The following is a 22,684-nucleotide window of genomic DNA, read 5'->3' as shown; positions in this document are numbered from 1 at the left end:
CTGCTGGGGCTGCAGGGATGCAGAAGAGGATACGATTCTGTGATAGTGACTGGGCTGGGTTGGCAGTCACTGCATGGCTGTGTAAGGGCAGATTTAATGCTTGCTTGCAGACTTTTCCTTTCCTTCTTTCCTTCTCTGAATTTCTCTTCCTAGCTGATAACTCTGCAGCTGTGCTCAGGATGGGGTTTGTAGGAAAGTGCCCGTGCAGAGAATGGCTGCATACTGCTGTTCCTGTGTCTCAGTCAGAGTTTCACTGTGTATGTCTTGCACAACAAGTCCTAGCCTTGCAGCCTGGGGGGGTTGCGTTGGCACTGCAAGAGCCAGAAAGTGAGGGAAAAGCTTTTGCAAATTAAAGGTGCCAGGTTTGCATGCTTGCTCTGCTCAGTGGTAGGGCAGAGGTGAGGCTTCCGCCACCTTGGTGCATCACACCCGGTTGTACCAAGCACCACTAAGCCCTTCCTCTCCGGGGTCTGCATTCACAGCAACCACTTTCAGTGCAGGCATCCTGGAAGTGATGGGGTGCAGGCAGGAGTGCCCAAGCCCAGTTTTATTTTGTCAGGAACCTGCAGGGTCATGCAGCCCCTCACCTGGTTTGTAATTTTTTTCCCCAAACTTGCCAAGCCCTGTCTTTGAAGCAGGCAAACATTTTTGCACTTGGAAAGCAGAGTCTCCCAGAGTTTGGATGTCCTAATGGTTGGGAGTTGAGTTCCTGCCTACGTCTAGTAGTGGCTAGCATCTGTGGGTTTGCTCTGATGCCAAGAAAAGTAGAGAGATTATGTACCTTCCTCACCTTCCCCCTTGCATGAGAGTAAACTCAACCTGCCAGGTTTTTTTTATTAGGCACGTAGCAGGGAAGAGTTGTGTGAGCCTATATGAGGCCTTAAGAGATTTTTTTTTTTTTAATTTAAAGCATGTGTGGTTAGCACACTCTGAGGGTCAAGACAGTCATTCAGACCTCTGCAAGATCAGCCACCTGCTGTGTTTGTTGTGATAATTTGCCCCAGCCTGTGTGTTAGAGACTGTTACTTTGTTAGTGTTTATGATTTACTATGAATGCAGAAATCCTCAGTCATTTAAGACACTCACTCATTCCCCCTCTCCCTCCCAAATTAAACAAGGCTGAAAAGTAAGACTGTATTTAAGCAGAGGCAGCAAAGCCTTTTCCCAGTCTTAAAAACAGAAATAGCTTGCATAAGGCAGCTGTGGTTTGGTTTTTTTTTTTTTAAATGCAGAGAAGCTTGTTTCCTTTTCATTTGTTCGTTATAAAAGAAAATTCCTCAAGGAGAGTCCCAGTAAACATGTCTGGCATTGAAGGAGAGAAAGAAAGAAAAGAAAAGGACCTGCTTTCACTGTGTAGCTGGTTGACCCAACTCACAGCCACGACCTGGATTTAGTTTCCTTCAGATTTTTGTTCCCATGTTTTTCCTCCATTTTTCGGTCCAGTCCTGACAGCGTCAAGAGGTGTGGCAGAGGCCCTGTATTTTGCCCCTGGGCATGCCATGAAAATGACAATTTAGAAACTTAAGCATCAGGTATGGACTTACTTCAATGTGACGCACACTTGCAGCCTGGGGAGCCCCAGCAGCAGTGGTGGGTGTCCGTTGCTGTGGGGACTTCCATTTCCCAACCTTCTTGTTGCCTGGCTGCCGTCCTCTTCCTCAGACCTGTCAGAGCCAGGTATCTCCCCAGCCTGTTTTACTTTTATCAAATGCTTGGTTTGGGGGAAGCAGAGAGACTTTTTCCAGACATGCTGAGAGGCAGTGAGGGTTGGAGCATTCAAGCAGTGCTGGATGAGCTGCCCTTGCAGGAGGCTGACCTGAAGTCACCAAAACATCTCATGCAGAGCTTTGACTTGCGTGAGGGAAGAGCTACAGCTCTTGGTCTGAAATTGTGCCCCCAGAGAGGCCTTTTAGAGACCTCATGAGCTTTGCCGGGAAACCAAGTAAACAGTGAAGGAGCCCTCGTCCTGTTGGGTTCAGGGAGCCCTGGCTGTGGAAAGTTTTCCAGGACTGCTCACACTGTCCAAAATGGACTAGCATAGAAGAATAAACCATGCTAGCATTTCTCAGGACATCAAGCCTGTATTCTGTCACTTTTCAGCTGTTTTAACTGCAGGATGATTCAGTTTCATACCAGGACTCTCACATTTTCATTTTGTCTGCAGGATGTATGCCACAAGGCTGCTTAATATGCCACCCCTACGGTTTAACCCACTCCATGGTTTAAAATGGTTCAGCGTAGCACGGTGAGAAAGAAGCAGCTGCCTGAGAGCATTTCTGCATTGCTGTATTGGATAACTGCAGCCACTAAATTCAGATAAGCCCATCATTAGCAGCTTCTTCTTGGTCCCAAGGAGCTCCCAAACTCTTGCTTATTAACACCTCCTGTCATCTGTGGGTTTTAGGAGATCTGATAGAACCAATTCATTTTCTTGAGCCTTCCCAGAAAGGTGTCAGGCTAGCACAGGCAGTGAACACCAGATTTAGCCAAATCATTTGAGTATAGTTTTACTCAAAGTTTATGGACTTTCTGTGAATGCAAATGTAGCAGTGCTGTTGGGTTAAGTTTCAATTACATGGGGCCACATTCTCATATACTTTACCTGTTCTGTGAGTCAACCCATTTTCTTTAATTATCTTTAATATATTTACCAGGATCACTTAGTGTATTATCCGTAGTAGTATTATTTGGTTTTTATTGGTAGTATTGGTATTATAACAGGAGTGAGTGGGAAGTAGAAGTGGGATTTGTTCTTTCCACCGTCCAAGCAAACAAGAGGACATCTGAGACTGAAATAAAATGTGTTACAGTGCTATAGGGAGTTTGGTACATATCACCACAAACTAAGCACACAGACAGAAGACAAAAGAAGCACAAACTGATTTAAGTAATAAGGACTGGTACTGTCGTGGCTGAAGTATAGTTAGGTCCATCATTTGGGTTGTAGCTGTGTAACACCCTTGTTTTATTTAGGGCAAAAGCTGCCAGGGGTGGGGCAGGATGGGTGGAGTGGCAGCTATAGCACAGATCCAGCATTCTTCAGAAATGTGGATGAGAAGTTCAAAGCTGTATTTATAAGAATTCAGTCCCCAAAAGAACAAACATCTGCAGGTGTGATACGTCTTTGAACAAGTCACCTGTGTCATCTGAGATTGCTAAACATTGCAGGGAGGTGCCGACTTTTTTTGCTGATACACTGGGTAGCTAGAGGGACTAAAACATTAACTATAAGCTGAAAACAAATAATTTGCAATGAATCACAAAACTGAATGTGTTTTTGCTTGGTCCAACCTGTCATGATTGCTCGGGTGAGGGAGGCAGGAGCACTGCTGGGATTGCTGGTCGGGGCACCGGGGCAGCACGCTGGGCTCTGCCCACTCAAGAGGTGCTCTGGACCAGCAGGATACTGCGCTGCCAGCGGGCTGAAAGTGCTGAACCAAAAGGCAATTTGAACATGGACTTTGCGCCTTCTCAGTAAGAGGCAGAGGACCTGAGTATTTTTCATCAGACTTTTCTCTGCCATTCATCCCTCTACACATGCAGTCACCTCAGTGATTCAGGCTAGTGAGAAGGAGCAAAATGAAGGGCTGTGCTGGAAATTTCCATGTGAGTGGGTGCACCCCTGCACTGTGCTGACCATGTGGGGATAGCAGCTCAGAGCCCCAAAGCAGCAAAGCGGAGGTCGTGCCCAAGACCATGACTGCTTGCTCTCAGCGCAGGTACGGGTTGGCCCCAACACAGCAGCACCGCAGCCAGGATGCCGGAGAGCACAGGGGCACGTGTCTGTGTTTGTCAGTCACTGTTGGTGCAGGTCAAGGTCTCTACAATATTTTTGTTTTCAGTAGGCTGGAGTCCCAGTGAGCCAGAGAAACTAAAATGAAGTAGAAGAAGCCTTGCAATGGTGCAGGAAGGGAATCACTGGCATAGGTCCCTAAAACATGAGTACATTCTTTGCCTTTGGTGTTTTGAATTCCAAGCACTGGCTGCCTTTTGGGAAACATGCTGGAGTGAAATCTCGGTCCAGATGCTGAGTAATTGTGAAAGTCTGTGCTATGCATTTGTAGTGTGCTTACACACATGAATCTCAAAGCAGACTACAGCTAAAGGAAAAAAACCCACCAAAACCAAAAGCAGTAAACATTAGCAAACTGCCATTTGCTTTAGGGTGTCATGAAAGTGGAAAAACTTGTTGAATACGCAGTGTTGCAGTTTCTCTGGGCACTTAGGTTAGCTGGGTGGCAAGTACGCAGTTGCGTTGATCGTTACCAACCTCAAAGAGATAGCATTTACCTTTCCCAAGGAGAGAGGCTTGTAAAAGCAAGCTATTGTTAATGTGTACTTAACGAACGCAGGGAAACTGGAGTGCCCAGCCCGTGGAAACTGCGGTAGTGCTTGGATTGTGCTGGTTTAGCGCGATGCCAGTTAAGATGCCCAGTCTCAGTGTGTGTGAATTGTGTGATAGGGTCACCAGGCGCAAGGTCAGCAAGGGTGACCGGTGCCTGTGTGGTTTTTGGGTTCAGCTGCTGGCACAGACTGGTGGGAGCACTGCAAAGTGCTGGAGTATGTCGGGGCATACCCTGGGAATTTTGTGTCTTTGGGAAGATCACTTTCTTCCCTCTCTCTGTGGCCTACCAGATCCTACACGCAGGTGCCAAGGGACCCTTGTATTCCCTTTGCAAATGAAAGAAGAAACAGCAACAGAGCATCCTTGAATGAGATACTGATGTAAAGGGGTTCATGTGTGGTTAGGACATCTGGTCCTAACGTGGCAGAGACAGTGGGCAGATGCATGAGGCAGATTTATTGGTGCTATTTCAACAGCCACATGAAAGAAAAGTGGCGAGAACATGAAGGGTAATGAGAATAGAGGGTATTCTACTGTACTAGCTGTGTTATACGGAAATTAGTTTAGGAGTAGCCTGGCTTTTTACTGGAACAGATTTTTTTTTTTTTTTGCCTCTTTTTGCCTCTTTATAGGCCAGCCATAGGCTAGCAAACTGCCATGGAGAGAAGTCTGAGCAAAATAAAATCACAAGTTACAGATGTAATCAGTGGTGGACAATCCAATTAAGAAAAATAATAGCGAAAGGAATATGTTTGGAGATGTAAAACAAATTTTGGTTATGTGACCTTTGGGAAAAAACAAAGGTCAGATCACTTATTTAATCTCTCAACCTTCATGGAAAGTTACTTTCTGTTTAAAAAAAATCTGGAATAGTATCGCTGACATGCTGACAGCTTTCCTGTTAATTTGCAGTAATCTGGTTCTCCCTTTTGCCCCTTAATGACCATGGCCATTAAATTCTGACTGTTGTTGTATTTGAATTGTTTAAAAACATACTCAGATTTATGCCCTTGCTTTGCTCCATTTGTCTGCCTGTCCAGAACAGCTGAATGTCAGTGCTCACTCCTGGTAATGCTCCTTTTCCTTCTCAGTGTCACATATGCAGCCACTTCCACCATAGGCCAGATTCATCGCCTTGTTTGTCCGTGGTTTCTTTGCTCTTGGTTATATCCTATCTTTTATAGGTTCCCTGTGACCAGTACTTGGCAGAGACTAGGACAGGCAGCTCTGTGTATATATAACACTTTAGTGTTACACTTGCTAATCCTTTAGTAACCTGGGCTCTTTATACCACGATGGAAAGTGAAATACTGCTAAGCAGTTTAGTATCCCATCTAATTAGGTGAGGGGGCGGCTAAGGGCAGGGTGCAGTTAACCAAGCCCTGGTGGCTGGAAGCAAAGAGAAAGACCCAGACTCTTCAGTTGGGGAGCGCTGGCGGCTCTTGCCACCTCTCAAGGGAGACGAGGGTGCGTGAAGCTGCGGGCAGAGGTGGAAAGCCAGAACAAACTGTCACCAACGTATTGCTGACAGGATAGAGATAAGCTACATTAATGCCGTGTACTTTGTTCTGCCTTGTGCCACTCCTGCTGGTTTGTTCCGATTGTTTAAGGCTGGTTCAGTACTGCAGGGGGATGTCAGCAGGAAAGGCCCCGAAATCAACCAGGCTGTGATATTTAATTGAGGAGTGGGTGCTGGTGATGTACAGGGTTTGCTGTGTTTCTGCGTCCCATCTTCATCTCCACTACAGGTTTAGGAATGTCATCCCGCCTCTTAAATTTTGTCCACATCAGATCCTGAAAACTCTGACAGTAATTAGGAAATTACTTCTATTGGTTTGTTGCTCACAGTATTTCTCACAGTGTTTAGTTTGATTCAGGCCAGTTTGCCTCTTCCTTTATCCTTGAAAGGGCCTCCTTTAAAGGTGCTGGCTTGACTGATTTCAAGTGGAGCAATTCTGGATTTGACGAAGAAGCTATAGGTCATGGTCAACAACATGGGAATTGTGACGGATTGAAGGTACCGGGAAATTTATTAGCAGATTAGTCTGGGGACTGAAGTCTCTGTTGGGAATGAAAAGCATAAAATTCTTAGGTAGAGTGGTGAGGTTTAGTTCATGAAAATGCCATTTATAATCCAGCTAATGCACGGAGCTACCTTCTCTGCTGGTGAACGTGTTGGGCAAGCTGCAAAGCATCATGTTGTAAGGAGGTAGCAGCATGTAAACCTGCCTCCTAGCTACTCCAAATTGTTCCCTGTTGCAAGTTTTGAGCACTGCTCTAACACCTTTGTACTTGTCCTGACCAGCTTCCCAGTTGATTAAGAAGGAAAGTGGCTATTTGGCAGGGCTTTATGTTTTAGAGAAGTGGTTGTAAAGATCATGGCAACATTGCCCCATATTTTATCTGGATTTTGCTACTTCCCCATCAGTCAAGAGTTAGGTCCAAGTTTGCTGCAGTGTTTCCATTAGCATCCTTTGTCACTGATCTCTCAGCACTAGACAAAGGTCAGATGTCCTTGAAGATTTTATTAGATACATTAAGCAGTCCTTGACATCATGTATCAAAAAGTACTGTGGGACCAGTCAGAACAGACATTTGTTCTCTAGATGACCTGATTTTTCTTCACTAAGGGATGCTGGAAAATATTCTTTCATTTTCTTCTCTACCAGAATGTCCATTTTTTATGAACTCCATTCACTCCATTCTCTTCCACAGGGCATGTGAGCATTTAGAGGGTTTGAAAACAAGACATTTTGTTGTGCGGTTTCATTACTGCAATGTCACTGGTACCAGTATCTCCTTTTTGATCAAACCTAGCCCACAGAATGGCATTACTGGCTTGCTCTCATCTGTCTATATGGTTTTAGGCCTTTAGATGGGGAAGAGAAGGGTGGTAAGTGTGTGCTCTAATTTATTATGCTTTTCAGGCATCCCCTAGTTTGGTTTCTTTCAGTGCTAGAAAGCATTAAATTATGCTGGAAGAGTTACGAAGTGATCCTTTTCCATAAGGTGATCACGAAGCCCTAGCTGTAAGGGCTTATTTGTACATGACTTTTGGTTGCGCTGTTGCTAAGGTTGTGCTCTGCTCCATGGGAGAATCTTGCATGTCTTTTTTGGCTGGGAATGCTCTCAGGAAAATCAGAACGATTTTTGTTTGTTTGTGTCTTGCAATCTACTGGCAGTTGTAGCAACATCATTTTATGAGATCATATTGCAGAAGGCTGTAAGGGAGCAATGTCTGCTGCTATGTCTTTTAGGGTGGATAGATAGAAAAACAACTTGCTTGTGATGCCTGCATTTTCCATTTTCATTTTGAATGACTGCTTTTTTTTCTACTTAAACATTTTTTGAGATCCAATAGACATTATTTCCAAGATGTTCACAAGCTGTATTTGCAATGGTAGAGACCTGACCATGCCACTGTGGTGCATAGGCTTTCCTGCAGACACAGGGGCAAAGGTAGGTTTAGTAAGTATTTATTGATTTACTCATAGTGTTGTGTTGTGTCCTGTTAAATAAAATACCTATCCCCAAAGCAGTGAAAGAAAGTGGCACTTGTCTAAATAAATAACATTTGTGAGTTGCTTCAGGGATCTTCCTGGATCTGAAGGCCTTATGTTGATGTACTCCTTTAAGTGTAAACTTATTACATGTCATAATCATTGATTGGTTTGATCAGATAAAGCAGGTCAATTGAGTAAGGCAATATGGAGATCTGGTTACTTTCATGCTATGTCTATATGACATCCCTCCACTTGCGTCTTCGTTAACCGCTTTCAGGAGAGACATGGGTAGAAGAAACAGAATGACTTCAACTGGGAGAGATGTAGGTTAGTAGACCCCAAGTTCAGTTTCAGTTGTGTTTAGTAGCTCCAGGTTTTACTGTGGAGGCCGGAGGTTTAAATGTACCTTGATAAAATTAAAAGTGAAAGTACTGTAGCCTTTCATCAGAACTGCAGTGCCTGTGACCTACATTGGCTTCCCTGCTCTCTGCCATCTCCCCACCGACTGCCTGAAAGCCCCAGCAAAGCCTGGAGAAAACCATGGTCTGTCCAAGGGGACACTGGGACATCCTACTTTGTCACCTGTTATAACCCCAAGTCCTGCTATTAAGAACTAGGTCTGTTGTCAGGGTGATACAGGTAGATTTAGCAGAGGCTTCCAGTAAAGAAGGAGTTTCTCTGACTGGAGTGACCTGCTATGAAGACTATTAACAGGGACAGGGATGGTCATAATTTTGCTAGTAGGCTCCTGTGACTTTCCTGGGGCTAGATGCAATTCTTGGCTCTGGTGACATAAATCTTGGCGGGGGGGGGGGGGGGGGGGGGAGGGTTGTGCAAAAATGGTTGTTACTTACAACCAGTGTCAGGAAAAATGAGGTCAGATGCTGGCCCATCCCTGGGGAGGAGTGGAGGCCTTGGAGACTGGGTGATGCAGGCTTCCAGTGGAGCCCACCCCAGCAATCTGGCCCATCGGGCTGCAACTTCCACTGCTCTCTCTGTGTGAGGTGGAAACTCGGGGATGGCTGTTGTCACTGTGGGCACACTGTCACCTGCCGTCTCCACTCAGTGGGTCTCCATTAAATTTAAAAGTGGAGGAAATCTGGAGTCGAGCCAGAGATGAAGCTGATTTGCCTTCAGTGATAACAAAATTATGGGCAAGCTGATTTCAAACCTGAAGGTTTTGGAGGTTCTTTTGGTGTTTTTCTGAAGCTCTTTCCATTTGAGTGGTAGTTTTCTCTTGTGACGTTGCTTATATTTGGGATTGTAACTTACGGGTTTTTCGGGGTTTATGGTTTGTTCCATTAAGCCTATATGAGAATTATAAAGAAAAAGGGACTTCATATACTTCAGAGCTGAGTTTGCATCTTCTATCTGAAAAAAAAAAAAAAATTGTCCCTGAATCATTTTCTCACCGTTACATTCCTCTTACATTTTCCCACTGCAAAGGGAGTGCGAGAAAAGTTTGCTGCTGCTGTTTTTGTCCCTAACTGCACACATTTTATTTAATGGCTAATACTGTAACACATATATTCTACAAGCATGAGTATGACAAACTACCAGCAAACATGTTTCAACAAAACAAATGCAACGACCAGGGAGGTGCAGGACATGAGCCACCTTCCCTCATGTCTCCACACTGCCGCACCCTTGTTTCTCCTCTGGGTAATTTTAGGGCTGTTGCCTGCCTTACCATTGGCATGACCTGGGAGCACTTTGCTGCATTGAATGCCATGTGGGGAGAGGCTCAGGTGGGCACAGCCCCTTGCTTCCCAGGGAGCCTGGTGAGGAACTGGGGCTATCTCCAGTTAGATCTCCAGCTGGACCACAGCAGGCTGTGACCTGGCGATACACTGCAAAAATATAGTTGCTCTACTCTTTGAAGGTTACTGGCCCTGTAGCTTTCACCCTTCTGGCTCTGACCTGGGAAATGGGGGACCTGGGCTTCAGGCTGTGCTTTGGCTCAGCTGTTAGCACTCATGGATCAAGGAGTGCACACACAAGTCCTTCTCCTCCTCCATCCTTTTCGGCCAAGTTGAGCTTGGGACAGTTCCCACAGCAGTCCCTCTGGCAGCTTCCCAGTGCTGCGTTTCCTTCGTTTCCATGGGATAATGAGTTGGGCTGATGATACAGGTACTGTCTGTCAGTGATGACATGAATTGGGTGATGGGAACAGGATTCCAGAAAAAGGGCTGTTGTGGGGGAATAGCAGTGCCTGGCTGGGATGTGTTCCCAGGGCCCTGACTTTTCTTCCCTTGCTCCCAGCAGGTAGAGGGATGCCTGGGGAGCTGCCCCAGCCAAGTGGGGAGCACAGACCTGCATATCCGATGGTACCTGTCACGAGGAGGCTGAAATGCTCTTTTGAGAGGCAGGTTTTAGAAATCAAGGGATCAGGTGATTGGTATGAGATACATCCCTGTTTACTCCCTGATAGCCTGTTACGTCAAAGACCATCATCAGTGAGTCACCTACTCGTGTGTGTGACTGTCATCGTTGCTGCTCTAAATATAAATGTCAAAGGATATTGAGCTATAGGAATAAATCAGACTGCGTTGGAGTGTGTGTATCAGCAGGTCTTCCTCTTCTGCATGTCCTTGTCTCTGTTATTAAGGCTGGTATGGTCAATGGGAGGCAGCTGCAGAAACTCAAATCAAAGCCAGGAGTACAGGTTATATTTTCATATGCAGAACTGGCATATCCACACGTTGGATCTCTTCTTGCTGGTTCTGTCAAAATTATATCTGGGGAGAGAGAGAGAGAGAGAGAGAGAAAGGTTTGCTTTGACAGTATTCCTGAGGTAGAAACACTGAGAGACTGAGAAGTGTTTTCACACCCTTTTTTATACATACAGAATGTGCGATTTTTAAATAAGCACCAGAGAAAAAGTAACTTTGCCAAGGCTAACAGCTACTGTTTGTGAGCTGTGGACATGGGTGTGCTGCATGATTTGCACTGGTCCAGGTTAAAGCACTTTAATTAGACTCTCAAGGTAGGAGTTTCAATTATGAACACAAGTGGTTGTTGTTTTCTGTTGAAAGCCGGGAGGAACCAGTAAGAAAAAGTCCCATATCTTTCATCTTACTGAGGATTCTTTTTTTTTTTTTTTCCTTTTTCCCCAATAAAATCTATTTTTTTTTAAAGTCAATAAAATGGTGATGAAGAAGACCAAAAGAAAAACATCGGGAGCCTGAAATTACCTGTTTACTTGCCAGAAGCACTCTGCTCTGGCAACCACAGTGTTGTTTTTTTACCTGTTATGCTCCCTTTGCAGCATATGAAGTGGTGAGGAATTCAAGAATGAGCTTTGCCTGTGCAAAGTAAATACATCTTGATAAAGAAGAAGTTTTTTAAACCCTATAGAATGTAGATAGAGGGGGCTAACACTGCTTCATTTTCGTACTCCCTCCTGAATGCTCTTATGAGGATAATCCTGTATTACATGATAGAAGATAGTTAAAAAGATCTATGATAAGGTTGCCCTTTGTGCGTTTCTGTGAGGGTTTTCCATAGTGATTAAACAAGATCCTATGGAAACTTAAAATTTTATAGCACATATCTATATCTATTTCCATTTACACATTAACATCAGAGAACTTACAATAATGACTCAGGCTGCTATTTTCAGGAGAAAAAATTACAACCGTGCATCTAGGCTGAAACCACCTCCTTCAGCGGCACTGCAATATTCAGGGCTGTTTCACTTTGCATCAGAGATGCCGGGATGCCTTGCAGTGCTGTGCATCAGTCTTACCCTTAAGCTCCGACCCCTTATTTTAGAATACTGTGGTAATTCTTATACTTTCAGTATTTTATAAATAACATACTTCTGGGGGAGTCAGGATTTCTTATTCCTTAGCTGTCTGTTTACCATTGCTTTCCTCTTTGGATTATTTGCTGCCCCTTTCTGTGTTGTGTTTTCCTGCCTGAGGCTGGATGGTTGGTCTCTCCCTGTCTCCCCTTGGTGCCTGAGGGGGCTTTCCCGAGGAGAAGCTTTGTTCCTGGTGGGGTGGATTTCCTCTGTCTTCCTTTATCAGGCCTAGTTTCTGCCTCCCTCTTCTCGGTTACACTTCTTTTCATTTTCTTCTTTCCTGTCTCCATTCCTCTGCTATAGGGGAGACCTAATAAAGGATTTCAGCTACTAAAAAACGCGTCAGTGCCCATACCATCCATCCTTGATAAAACACATTGCCTGCCTATGGTTTACACAGTGCAGAGGGACAAGCAGAACCCACAGTCTGTGGTCCAGGGGATGAAAAATCCATCTGTCCCTGCTGCAGCATTTTTGCAGGAAAGTGACCAAAGCTCTGTGTTCAGCATGGGCAGCCTGAGCCTGCTGGTGTGCCCACGTGTGCAAGCAGCATCCCTCCAGGGGCTTCAGCAGAGGAAGGACTTCAAGCCTCCTGCCCTTCCATGCTGTCCCAGCTTCACATCCATCTCTTGGCTGCCAGCTCCCCTCATTTGCTGTCATGCTTACCAGTCATCCTTTCTCTTCTGTTTCTCCCATCGTGTCAGCTACTTCTGCCTGTCCCCTTGCCTCACAGCACAGCCACCTCTGTGCTAGCATCCTGGAAGATCTGCCTCACATCTTGAGCTTGTAGCCTCAAACTTTTGCCTTCTTTTCTTGTAGTAACCTCCAGCCTGAGCAGAGCGTTTTAGAGGTTCTCTAGAAAATTCCTCTGCCTCCCTTTTAGTGGAAGGAGCTGGCAATCTTTGACGGGGAAACATGGAGTTGTATTCAGTAGAGATAGTACTTAGTCCCTGAAGTCTGAAAATGTAGGAGGGTGGGAGACAACTGTGAGAAACAGAAATGCCAGAAAAATGTGGAGGATTTGGCAACCCTGTCTTTATGTCTACTGTGTTACGCTGCAGAACAGAATTGAAGACAAACATATGAATGTGCTAACGCTGAAGTTATTGGATGTGAGTCTGCTACTGAATTACTTTGGGGGATTTTTAATATTTTTTTTAGTTTCAAGGTTAATTTTTTTGTCATCATTCTGCTCTATTTAGTTTCTCTTCAGATAATAGTAATGAAACGTTACGGTGCTCCAGAAAAACTCCAAGACTCTGTCTTTAAAAATGCTTGTTTGATATTGGCCTCTGTTGGCTAGAACCATATCAAATGTAATTGAATGCTGTCAGATTGCCATCGATTTGTGTCACCAGCCCAGGAACCAGGCTGTAGTCATGAACCTTTCAGGCAAATCCATCATAAAAACACTGGTAGGAAGCTGGTTAATACCAGTCTAATGCAGTTAAACAGATCACCTTTAGAGTACATACTTCTGCAACCCCTTTGTAACTGTATCACCTGAACTACCTGGTCTTTTTAACCATTATTATGCTGCAAAGAGGGGAAAATTCGAAGTCCTTTGGATGCAAAAAGTTACCAGAAGTTGTCAGCAGGTGTCAAAACAGAGAGATTATTTTGAAATCAACGTAATTGTTACTCAGTGTTGTGCTTACCTCTGACAGGATATAATACTACTGAGTCCCTCCTGGTCTGAAACTGCTTACAGCTGCTTTTTGCAGTTCATATCATGCGTGCAATCAAATCTTATCATGTCTGCCACCGCCAATACAAAGCCATATTTTGCAGGAATACCATTCACCGTCACTGCAAATAATGCTGAACTCATTACAAAGCCATTAAAACTGACCTAAAATTTATCTGTTCTAATTAGTGTAATGTAACGATTGACCTCAATAGACTTGACTGAACTCATAGAAAATAGTTTCAGTAATAAGCAAAACAAAATGGTTGGACTTGGTGATCTTAAAGGTGTTTTCCAACCTAAATGATTCTATGGTTCTATGATTTTGTGAAATGTTGCTTTATATATCCTGTCCAGGAAGAACGAAGTCAAACAGAGCAGAGACCTGAGCTGCTAACTCATTCAAACTGGTCTTTTTTTCTTGAATTGGAACTGAAGTTGAACCGTTACTTTGAAGTCTTGGCTGTGTTTGATCCAGAACTGAGCTGCTGCCTGCCTGCCTTCCCGCGAAGTCTTTCTAGCTATTGCTCTTACACTCTGACTTCCCCCCGTACCAGCCTGCATGGCCTGTGTCCTGTTGGCAGCTGCATGGCAGCACTGTGTTGCAGGATTTTCCCCTGCACCAGGATGTCATCCTGCACTGCTCTTGGTTGCTTTGAAGCTCCATGCGTGGACCGGTGCAAGACAGACCTTTCCTGCCTCTGGTCTGAGGGACTTCCACCACAGTGCTGTGAGGTGGGGGGTTTGCACGGGTGTGGGGCTGCGGGGTCCCTCTGTGGGGCCCCTGCAAGTGACCTGGCTCGAGTGGCCGTACGTGTGTATGCATATCTCCCTCTGTACCTTGTGTGCATTGCTGGCTCTCTGCGCTGAGCACTGGAGGCCCAGGATTTTGTGTGATTGGAGGGGCAGAAGCATGCAGAGCGGGCGTCTCTCCCCATGCCCTGGGGCAGCCAGGACAGCACTGCAGACTGTGGTACAGCCCATCACACTCCCTCTGCCTTCCTCACCTGCGTTGCTCTGCATGCTGCTGCTGAAGAGGCTGCAGAGGGAAGGAGACGGGAGTGTAGTCCAACCTGACTGAGAGTCTCCTCCTGTCCCATAAATCTTGTCTCAACAGTTAGGCGGTTTGGTATGAGCAAGTTTGAGGTGGTTCATCACTACCCAGACTGGTTAACAAATATTTAATGACCTCCAGTCATGCTAAACTGCAATCGTGCTATCAAATGTGGTAATTCTGCCCCTTCCCTGACTGTGGAATTCAAGACTATAGAAGTGAAAATGAATGCTTTTTTATTTATTATGAGAAGAAAAAAGGGCGAAGCTTTGTGGTTTTCAAAACCTGTTGGTGATAAACATTGCCATGGCAGTTAGACCATCTCAATGCACAAGGTGAGAGGGTGCTGGCTCTGTGGTCATCTTGGTGTTCCTGGGGCTTGTTGCCAGTGCAGATGCTAAAGGTCACCCAGAGGACTGCAGGCACTGGGTCCTCTCTTCTCAGTGCAGAACACCAGTCGGATTTTCATGCAGTTAGTTACCTGTGTTTTGCAACACAGAGCTATAAACATGTCAATAGGAACAGAGGAGTTTCCAAGTGAGCAGAAAATGGCGTGCTACTGCACGCATACAGATATGCCTCTGTCTCTTTGGACTTTGCTTTCACTTAGCCTTCAAACTTACAAAACTAATTTCTCTCCAGTGAAGGCTGCATGTGCTTTCTGTATACTTCCAATCAGATGTGCTGCTACAGCTTTTCTTAGGTTTTGTGGACCTTTTGGGAAGACCCTTGTCCATGGAGGAGCTTGTGATCCACGTACCAGTTGCCTTGAGCAGGCACAGGCACGTGCTGTGGCTGTGCTGTACGTGCTGCCAGTAGTGCTTGGCCTTCAGGACCATCCTGTGCTGCCCACATACCTTGCCACGGGTACCCTCAGCCGGCTAATTGTAATGGAAGAGCCTGGGGGTGGCATCTACTTGGCACCAGCAGTGACACCACAAGCACATCTTGAGGTGAAGGAACATACCTTCATGTAAGCATCCAGTTGAAAATGCTATGAAAACTCTAAAAGACCACAATGTGGGTGAACCTTGCCCCTGATGGGAAGCCTGGGTGGCGTGCTGTGCCCTGATGGCAGGACTGTCTGATGCTGCATCATCTCAGGATCCCAGTGTCAGAAGGAACCTAAGATCTGGTAGCTTGCTGCCACCTTTTCTGGAATATTAATGAAGTAGTTACCTTTCTTGAGAGTGTTTGTCTTTTTTGGGGTCCAAAAGGAACCAGCACCTCTTGGTGCAAAGCTATAGCCCACTGATATTTGTGAATATAATTACAGGTTTTGTAGAGTAAAATCTGTTCCTAAATACACACCCATCACAGTTAGGCCACCGTTAATCCTGTACACCATTACGTCTTGGTGAGTGTAATATTGTGCTGTGTGGGAAGGAATCCGGTTTTGATCTCTAATGGTTGATTTACAATGAGTTGTAGTAGCAGAGTTCAAATGTTTGCTGATTATTGGTAAGCTGGACTGCTATCAGGCAGCTTTAAAAACAAAACTTGCAATTCTAAGAGTATCATTGCAGTTCCTTAGCAGAACCCTGCTTGGCCTTTCAACAAATTCTCTGGATTTCCTGACCTGGCACTCACAGGCAGGGCTTGTGGAGCAGGTGATGCCACCCGGCATGGTTGTTGCTTAATGGGGCTATTGACCGCTCCTGGCAGGTTCTTCACTTTTCATGAGGCTCTTCATGTTTTGTTGCAGTGTTCAAGGTCTGTAAGTGTCCTCTTGGAGGAAGCAATGGGAAAATAAATAGCCAGGTAGCAAGGAGCCTGCAGGAGACAAAAATTGATGTGAAAAAGATGAATGAGCCACCAAATGTGATCAGCTGGTTTAAGTATCAACCATGTTGTGCTTGCAGAAGTGTGTCTGGGCTCTGCAGTATCTATTCTGTTTGTCACAGAAGTTCAGTCTTCAGAAGCTGGGGAAAAATGGAAGCCAAATTTGGATCTCCTCTTTCAGAACTTCCCTGGGGTCGGTTTTGTCTGCACCTGGCCCTGGCCCAATGTGCGGGCATGTAGGTTTGTACAGTAATGATCTCAGCTGGGCTGCAGGAGTGGCTTCAGAAGAGTTTCCTTTCAGGGAAACGCACAAGCCCTTAGCAGTTATGTCCGGATGACTCTGTTGTGTATCTAATACTAGTTAAATACTTGACAGGTGTTTTTTGGTTTTGTTTTGCAGGAAGAAATCATTCCTATTTTCAGCTCTGTATGCTGCCTTTATATTCGGTGGTCGGCACCTAATGAACAAGCGAGCAAAATTTGAACTGAGGAAACCACTCGTGCTCTGGTCCCTGAGCCTCGCCGTCTTCAGGTAGGCATTTCTTCATCCAGCTGCCTTTGACAGTAGTCCATGAATAGCGTTTGGGGTTCTTCATATACAACAGCACCGCTAATGCGATAACAAACTCACCCAGAAATGGCATTTCTTTAGTTCTGTTGTTCAGGGTTATGTCGTGATCTACTCCTCACCATTGAAATGATACCCTTTGACTTGCCAGATCATACGGCGTTTGAAGAGGAGAGAAATCCATACCCCTCTTGAAGAACAAAGGTGCTTATCATTGCAATAAATTTATGGTGCAAGCTACAAATGGAAATACACACATTGAGATGTTAGTCTTGCTCTCACTTACTGGTTAGTATTACATTATTACGGGTGTATATCTGGAATATTTATTCAAGACTGATCTCCATTACAGTGAGGTAAACCTAAAGTCACTGCTTTGATGACAGGTAAGTTAGGCCGCTGTAACCGAAATCAGAATCTGCCTTCTGGTTATTCCATTGCAAAGAGCTTGTGAACATAGTAAAGGCATGGCTCCATAGGGAAGGCTATTTTTTAGCGATGCACATCTCTCTGGCTGCGTGTTGACTCTATCTGTCATCGAGTATGGAGAAAGTCAGGTTCAGTGTCCTTATAGGTGCTGAAGTCAGGTGTAACACTGACCAACCTGAATTGCATTTTTTCTGGTTAATATGCTAATTTTTAATGAGTCTGTAGATGAACAAATGAGTGAACAAATGCTTATAAAAATAGCCCTCACAAACACACAAACTTTTGGAACAATTTCCTGATAACAGTACACAGAAGACCTGAGGTTTATCCTTCATTTCAGTACCTATTGGGAGTGTAAGTTATGGTTCACTCAACAGCATAGAAATCAGTTGCAGGTCATTATCAAACACTGATACCTGTATCTTTTTCTACTGTCAATATAATAATTACTGATTATTTTAGTTCACAAGTACATAAAACAGGTTTGCTTACTGAGCAGCTGTGAATGGTGCATGATTTTTCATTTTTCCAAGGGTGGAGTAGTTTGAGCTGCGAGTTTCTACAGAGTGAAATAAGGAGGAATAGAGAAGTTTGCTTTCTTTTGTGGCTTTTCCTTTTTTCCTCCAAAATTGTTCTAACACATTGATATTCTCTAAAACTCTAGCAAAGTAAAATAACTTGTATTTCTAAGTTCTCTCATCCAGCTAGGACATGCTAAAAAAGAAATTTACATTGGCTTGATTTTAATAGTCCATCAATACCTTTAAAAAAATACCCTGCTGCAGACAAAACTTTGAGCAGTCTGTGTAACTTTGAGAGCAAGTTCTGACACCGTGAAAATTTATAATTGTCATCTGGTTGTATTTGGTGCTGTACTTCTGGCTGTGTCTAACATAATTTTGCTGTTAGGGTCCTGTAAGCAATTGTCATCATTTGTTCTAGAAACGGCTGAATTTTAACAGCTGTTGAATTGGTTACTAGGTGGCATGTCATTTGTGGATCAGCTTGTAAAGTGATTTGTAGCCAGCAGGAACCCAAAATGCATATTCCAATTACATTTTCTTATTGAATGTAGACACTAGAAATGAGCTGACTTGCACAAAGCATTTCTAGTTTAATTCCCAGTCTGAGGGGGAAAAGCATGATTTCAGAACTGTCCTTTGCAGAATGTGTCTGGGATGAATTTTAAAATCTTGTTATTTCGAGATGCGTCTGTGGCTGACATTCACAGTGTGGGGCTTTTAAGCAATTTCACTAATTTCCTCCCAAAATCATAAGGGATGCACCGATCAATGAAAAGCATGTATATACACTACACTGTGAAAGTGCTGTCTAGATGGACTTTGAAATCAACACGTTCATCGCTTGCTAATTGGAGTTTCTCATCATAATCATATGAAATGGCTAACTCGTGGCCAGCATGAGCTGCTGAGTGATGCTGAGTGAAATCTAAAATACGGACTTCATGTTTCTGAAGCTACAGGTTGCCAGGATGAACCTGCCAAAGAAACCACAGTGCAGGCACTTTGAGGTGAGCTCTGCTTGTGCAGATGAGCAGCAGTGGCCAGAAGGGCACAGTCTGAGAGGGATTCACGACTGCAGGGTTTGCTTCCTCCATCAGCTCAGATAGGACCATTCAGGGACAAGCGTTGCCCAAGCACTGCAGGACTCACCCTTTCCTCTGCATGTTGGGAAATGAGGCGGCAGGGTGGAAAGGGGAGGGATGAACTGGGGTGTGAGATGTTTGGACTACACAGAAGCACTGAGCATTTAAGCTGCTGGATTTGCTAGTGGGACCAGCTGATGATGAAAATTATGTGACTATGCTTAGAAAGTGTTGCTTTTCTGAGGCATTGAATAGTAGGCAGAAGAGTGGAGAAGGGGAAAAGGCCCAAAATGTTTGCAGTAAAACAGAGCATGAAACCTCTGTAGCTTCCATAGTAACACGGAATCCCATACAAAACTAACCCAAACATAAAAAGCTTTGACTTCTTGCCTGGAAAACAGAGAAAATGCAGAATATTCATTAAAACCTGAGATGAAGACTTCTTATAAAAACTATTAATTGGGACATCCAGTTCCTGGTGTTGCACCACCACTGTCCTTTGTAGGGCCATCAGTCACTTCCAGCCTCATTGACTCCCTTAGCAAGCCGTGCTAGACTTTGAATGCTGTAACTTTTCCAAGTAACTTGGATATTTTTTGCTGGCTTCTCACAAATCTAGGTGTTTCATTTACATATGTTTGGCTTGAAAGACGTTTCTGCTTCCTCTGAAGGTCGATTCAGATAGGTTTAGATGCCAGTGTTCTGCCTGTAGACTTACTATGGATCCAGGAAAATGCTCCTTAACTTGTAACTTTCTGGGATGCTAAAATGCTATGACTTCTGTGATACCTTGCAGAAATTCTAAGTAATGTATTTGTCTGCCATCAGTGGTTGTACTGAGGAAGAAAAACCTGCCCAGAGAGCCCTCAGTATTCTGCCTCAAAGTCAGTGTGAGGTTTTTTTTCTAGAGCCCTTGTTTGTCTCCCTTCTAGCACTTCTACCATTTTACCTGTTTCAGATATCCTCAGAAATAATAGCATTTAGTGGAGGCTGGAAAGATGTGTTTTGGGCCTAAAAAAAAAAAAAAAGGAAATTGCCTGCCAGGCAATGACATGGTCCTTCTTCAGAATATACCCCATATGCCTCACTCTTGCCAAGATCATTTAAATGTGGTAGCAGCTACAGCAGGAAACTTGCCATGCTTATAAATAAACAAAACAGCTACACCACCCTACTGAGCTTGCTGATCATTCAGGAGCTCAGTAAAGAGTGAGTTTTGTGTCAACACTGGCAGCCAGCGGGATTTCTGAGGCAGAAAAGCAGCTTTATTTCCCTTTGGAAGCATCGACTAGTTTTGAACATTTTGTCTCTGGAATAAGGTTACCACTTCTCAGCGAAAACTTTTGTAGAAGCAATGACAGTAAATCTTGCTTTTCACTTGGAAACCACTGAAAACATGATCTTCTGAAATGTTTTGCTGAGAAATTAGTTTGGGATATTTTCCTTGGGTGGTTGTGTTGGTGTTTTGTTTTTTTTTTTCCATAGCAGTTTTGTTGACTTGTTTCAAGCACTCAAGATTTATTATTGTCTGAAATGTTTTCAGTCTTTTGTTTTGTTTTGTTTTGTACCCTTTAATTAAGTGTTTTCACCCAGCCCGGTTATGTACTGAGGTCCTGGGCGAGCAGCTCTGTGCTTCTCCATGTCTAACAGGAACCCGCTGTTAGCAAGCTGACACGAAAGTTCATTTTTCAGTCTCGTAAGACCCCAAGAAAACTGTTGCAGATCCACCTACACAGTCAACCCTGTATTTCTGAATATTTCCTGAGGTTAAAAATCTGCAAAAACACATTGAATATGAGTTGCCAGTTTTATTCATGCCACTTTGAACATAAAGTTAGGATCATTCATTGAATTTTTACTTGGAGTGTATCAAATGCGTCATGCTGGCATCTCTAGGAATCAGCAAAGCTGAGACCAGGACTCTCACAGAAGGGTATGAAGTCATTAATTCATGTTTTCATTATATCTCAGCTGGATTTATGTAGTTCGTTTTATAGGCTGTAGTCTGTGTATGGGTACAAGGAGCTTAAACATGTATTTGATGACCTTGTCTTCACACAAGACAGCAGCGTGGCACCATTTTCACTTTGTCTCCATCCTTAAGGAGATGCCAACAGAAATCTCATGGTCAAGGTACTAACTAGTAATAGTAAAAGGTTGTTTTCCCTAGGGAATACTGTCATGTCAGTGCAGGAGATGATGAAGCTGAAACATCCAATGTGATGCAATCATTTGTAGGCAGAGGCTAAACCTGACCATGGCTGGTGCAGTGAGAGGAGGAATTTCTCTTTGACTAGCCAAACCACCAACCATAACGCTATTGTCATCACCTGAGATCACTTAGATTCTAATCCAAATTCAGCTATGCTTTATAGCAGTGGTGGAAATCAGTGGATGTCAATACAGGGTTTCCAAATGTCTTCTTCCTGGAAAACACTTTCTCTCAGAGTGGTAGAAATGTTATCAAATGTAGTTGAAAGGTCACTAACTGCCTGCCATAAAGCCAACCAGAGCCTCAAAAGCAAAGTGTTCCAACAGCAGCAGGTCTTACATTTGAAAGACAAAACCAAAATGTCTCACTGGAAGGAGACTCACTTTGCTTTTATGAGACTGGTGTAATTGATTTGTTACTGCAGGCACAGCAGCATTTTATAGAAGGGTTTGCGCTCGTTCTGCAGAGAGCTCCTGACAAGGCGGTCTGAAACACGTCTGTACGTGAGGAACTCAGGACTGAGCTGAACTGGATGGAAAAGACTAAAACATAAGTTTAAAGAAAGGATTTCAGTTGCTTGGATTTGTGACTGAAATACATTCTAGTTATCGTGCCTATAAGTAGGAAAATTGATGAAAAATGATTCAAAGTTATATTCTGTCTCAAAAGATGCCACTCACAGATGCTTGCCGTGGAGATTACAACACAACTTAATTTCATGTGTTGCTGAGCAACCCATCGAACTCTTAAAATACTCTTGAAATTTTATAAAGGTCCTGACAGTGCATTCAAAGAGAAAATGAATTACTGAAAAGGGTAATATTTGCCAAATAACATTAAAATTAATAAGCAGCATTTAAGGTGAATTAATGATCTTCTCTCATAAATTTGAAAGCAAGTGAATTCCATGTGAAACGTTCCCTGTATTAGTAAAGCATGAATGCATATTCTCAGTAGGACATTTCTTAGAACCCAAATTAGTAAAATGCTTAATATATACCTACATAACAATTTATTTCTGTTGGATCATGTTCATCTTCATGTATGTACCTGATTTTCTTATATAACAGATATTGGAAACATCTTTTTGATTACCATTTTGGAGAAGAAGTTGAAAGTTGGGTGAACAGTAGGAATTCAGGCTAATTGGAGAGAAGACAAAGATCCCTTGGATGAGATTTAACAGTTTAAGAAGAAAAATTTCTTTTCTGTAAGCTGAAACATAATCCCAGTAGGGAATTACAAATAATGCTAGGTAGAGTGAATTCATGCATTGCGAAACAAATGCTAGCTGGCATTAAAAAACAGTGTAGAGGTGATAAAAATATATAGACTAAGAGCAGTAAACATGTACTGTCAAGAAGATGCATCTCCAATACGTACCTTACTTTAGGTAAGAAGAGCATCCCGTGACAAATACCTTTATTCCCAGAATTGTAATTGGTGCCACGTGACAAAATGCAGAGCCCATCCTCTGCTGAAATCTCACCTCTTCATTCACTCTGTTGATACTGCTGGGGACTCTGTTGTGTCCATCAAAGTAATTTTGCATGTAAACTGGTTTTACTGTTTTCACCTAATCAAGCCTAATGAACAGTAGACCAGGGATTCACTGTAAGACCTGGCTGATGCTACTTTACAGGAGGTATGGATAGGACTGGCTAAGAATTCCTATGAAAATCTCTTTTTCAGT

General features: G+C 43.7%; 1 protein-coding gene across 3 annotated transcripts in view; it reads left to right on the top strand.

Annotated features, from left to right (window-relative positions):
* Nucleotides 1-22,684, top strand: part of ELOVL6 (ELOVL fatty acid elongase 6) — an 80,889-nt gene that overhangs the window by 34,179 nt on the left and 24,026 nt on the right. For all 3 annotated transcript variants that reach the window (XM_056355195.1, XM_056355192.1, XM_056355187.1), the window contains one exon: nucleotides 16,577-16,708. In XM_056355195.1, coding sequence (XP_056211170.1) covers nucleotides 16,577-16,708 — 132 coding nt within the window. The remainder of the gene's footprint in view (nucleotides 1-16,576; nucleotides 16,709-22,684) is intronic.

The sequence above is a fragment of the Falco biarmicus genome, chromosome 1 (genome assembly GCF_023638135.1).
Source record: "Falco biarmicus isolate bFalBia1 chromosome 1, bFalBia1.pri, whole genome shotgun sequence".
Lineage (NCBI taxonomy): Eukaryota > Metazoa > Chordata > Aves > Falconiformes > Falconidae > Falco > Falco biarmicus.
Note: the sequence above shows the minus strand (reverse complement) of the source record. Positions and strands in the feature narration are given on the sequence as shown.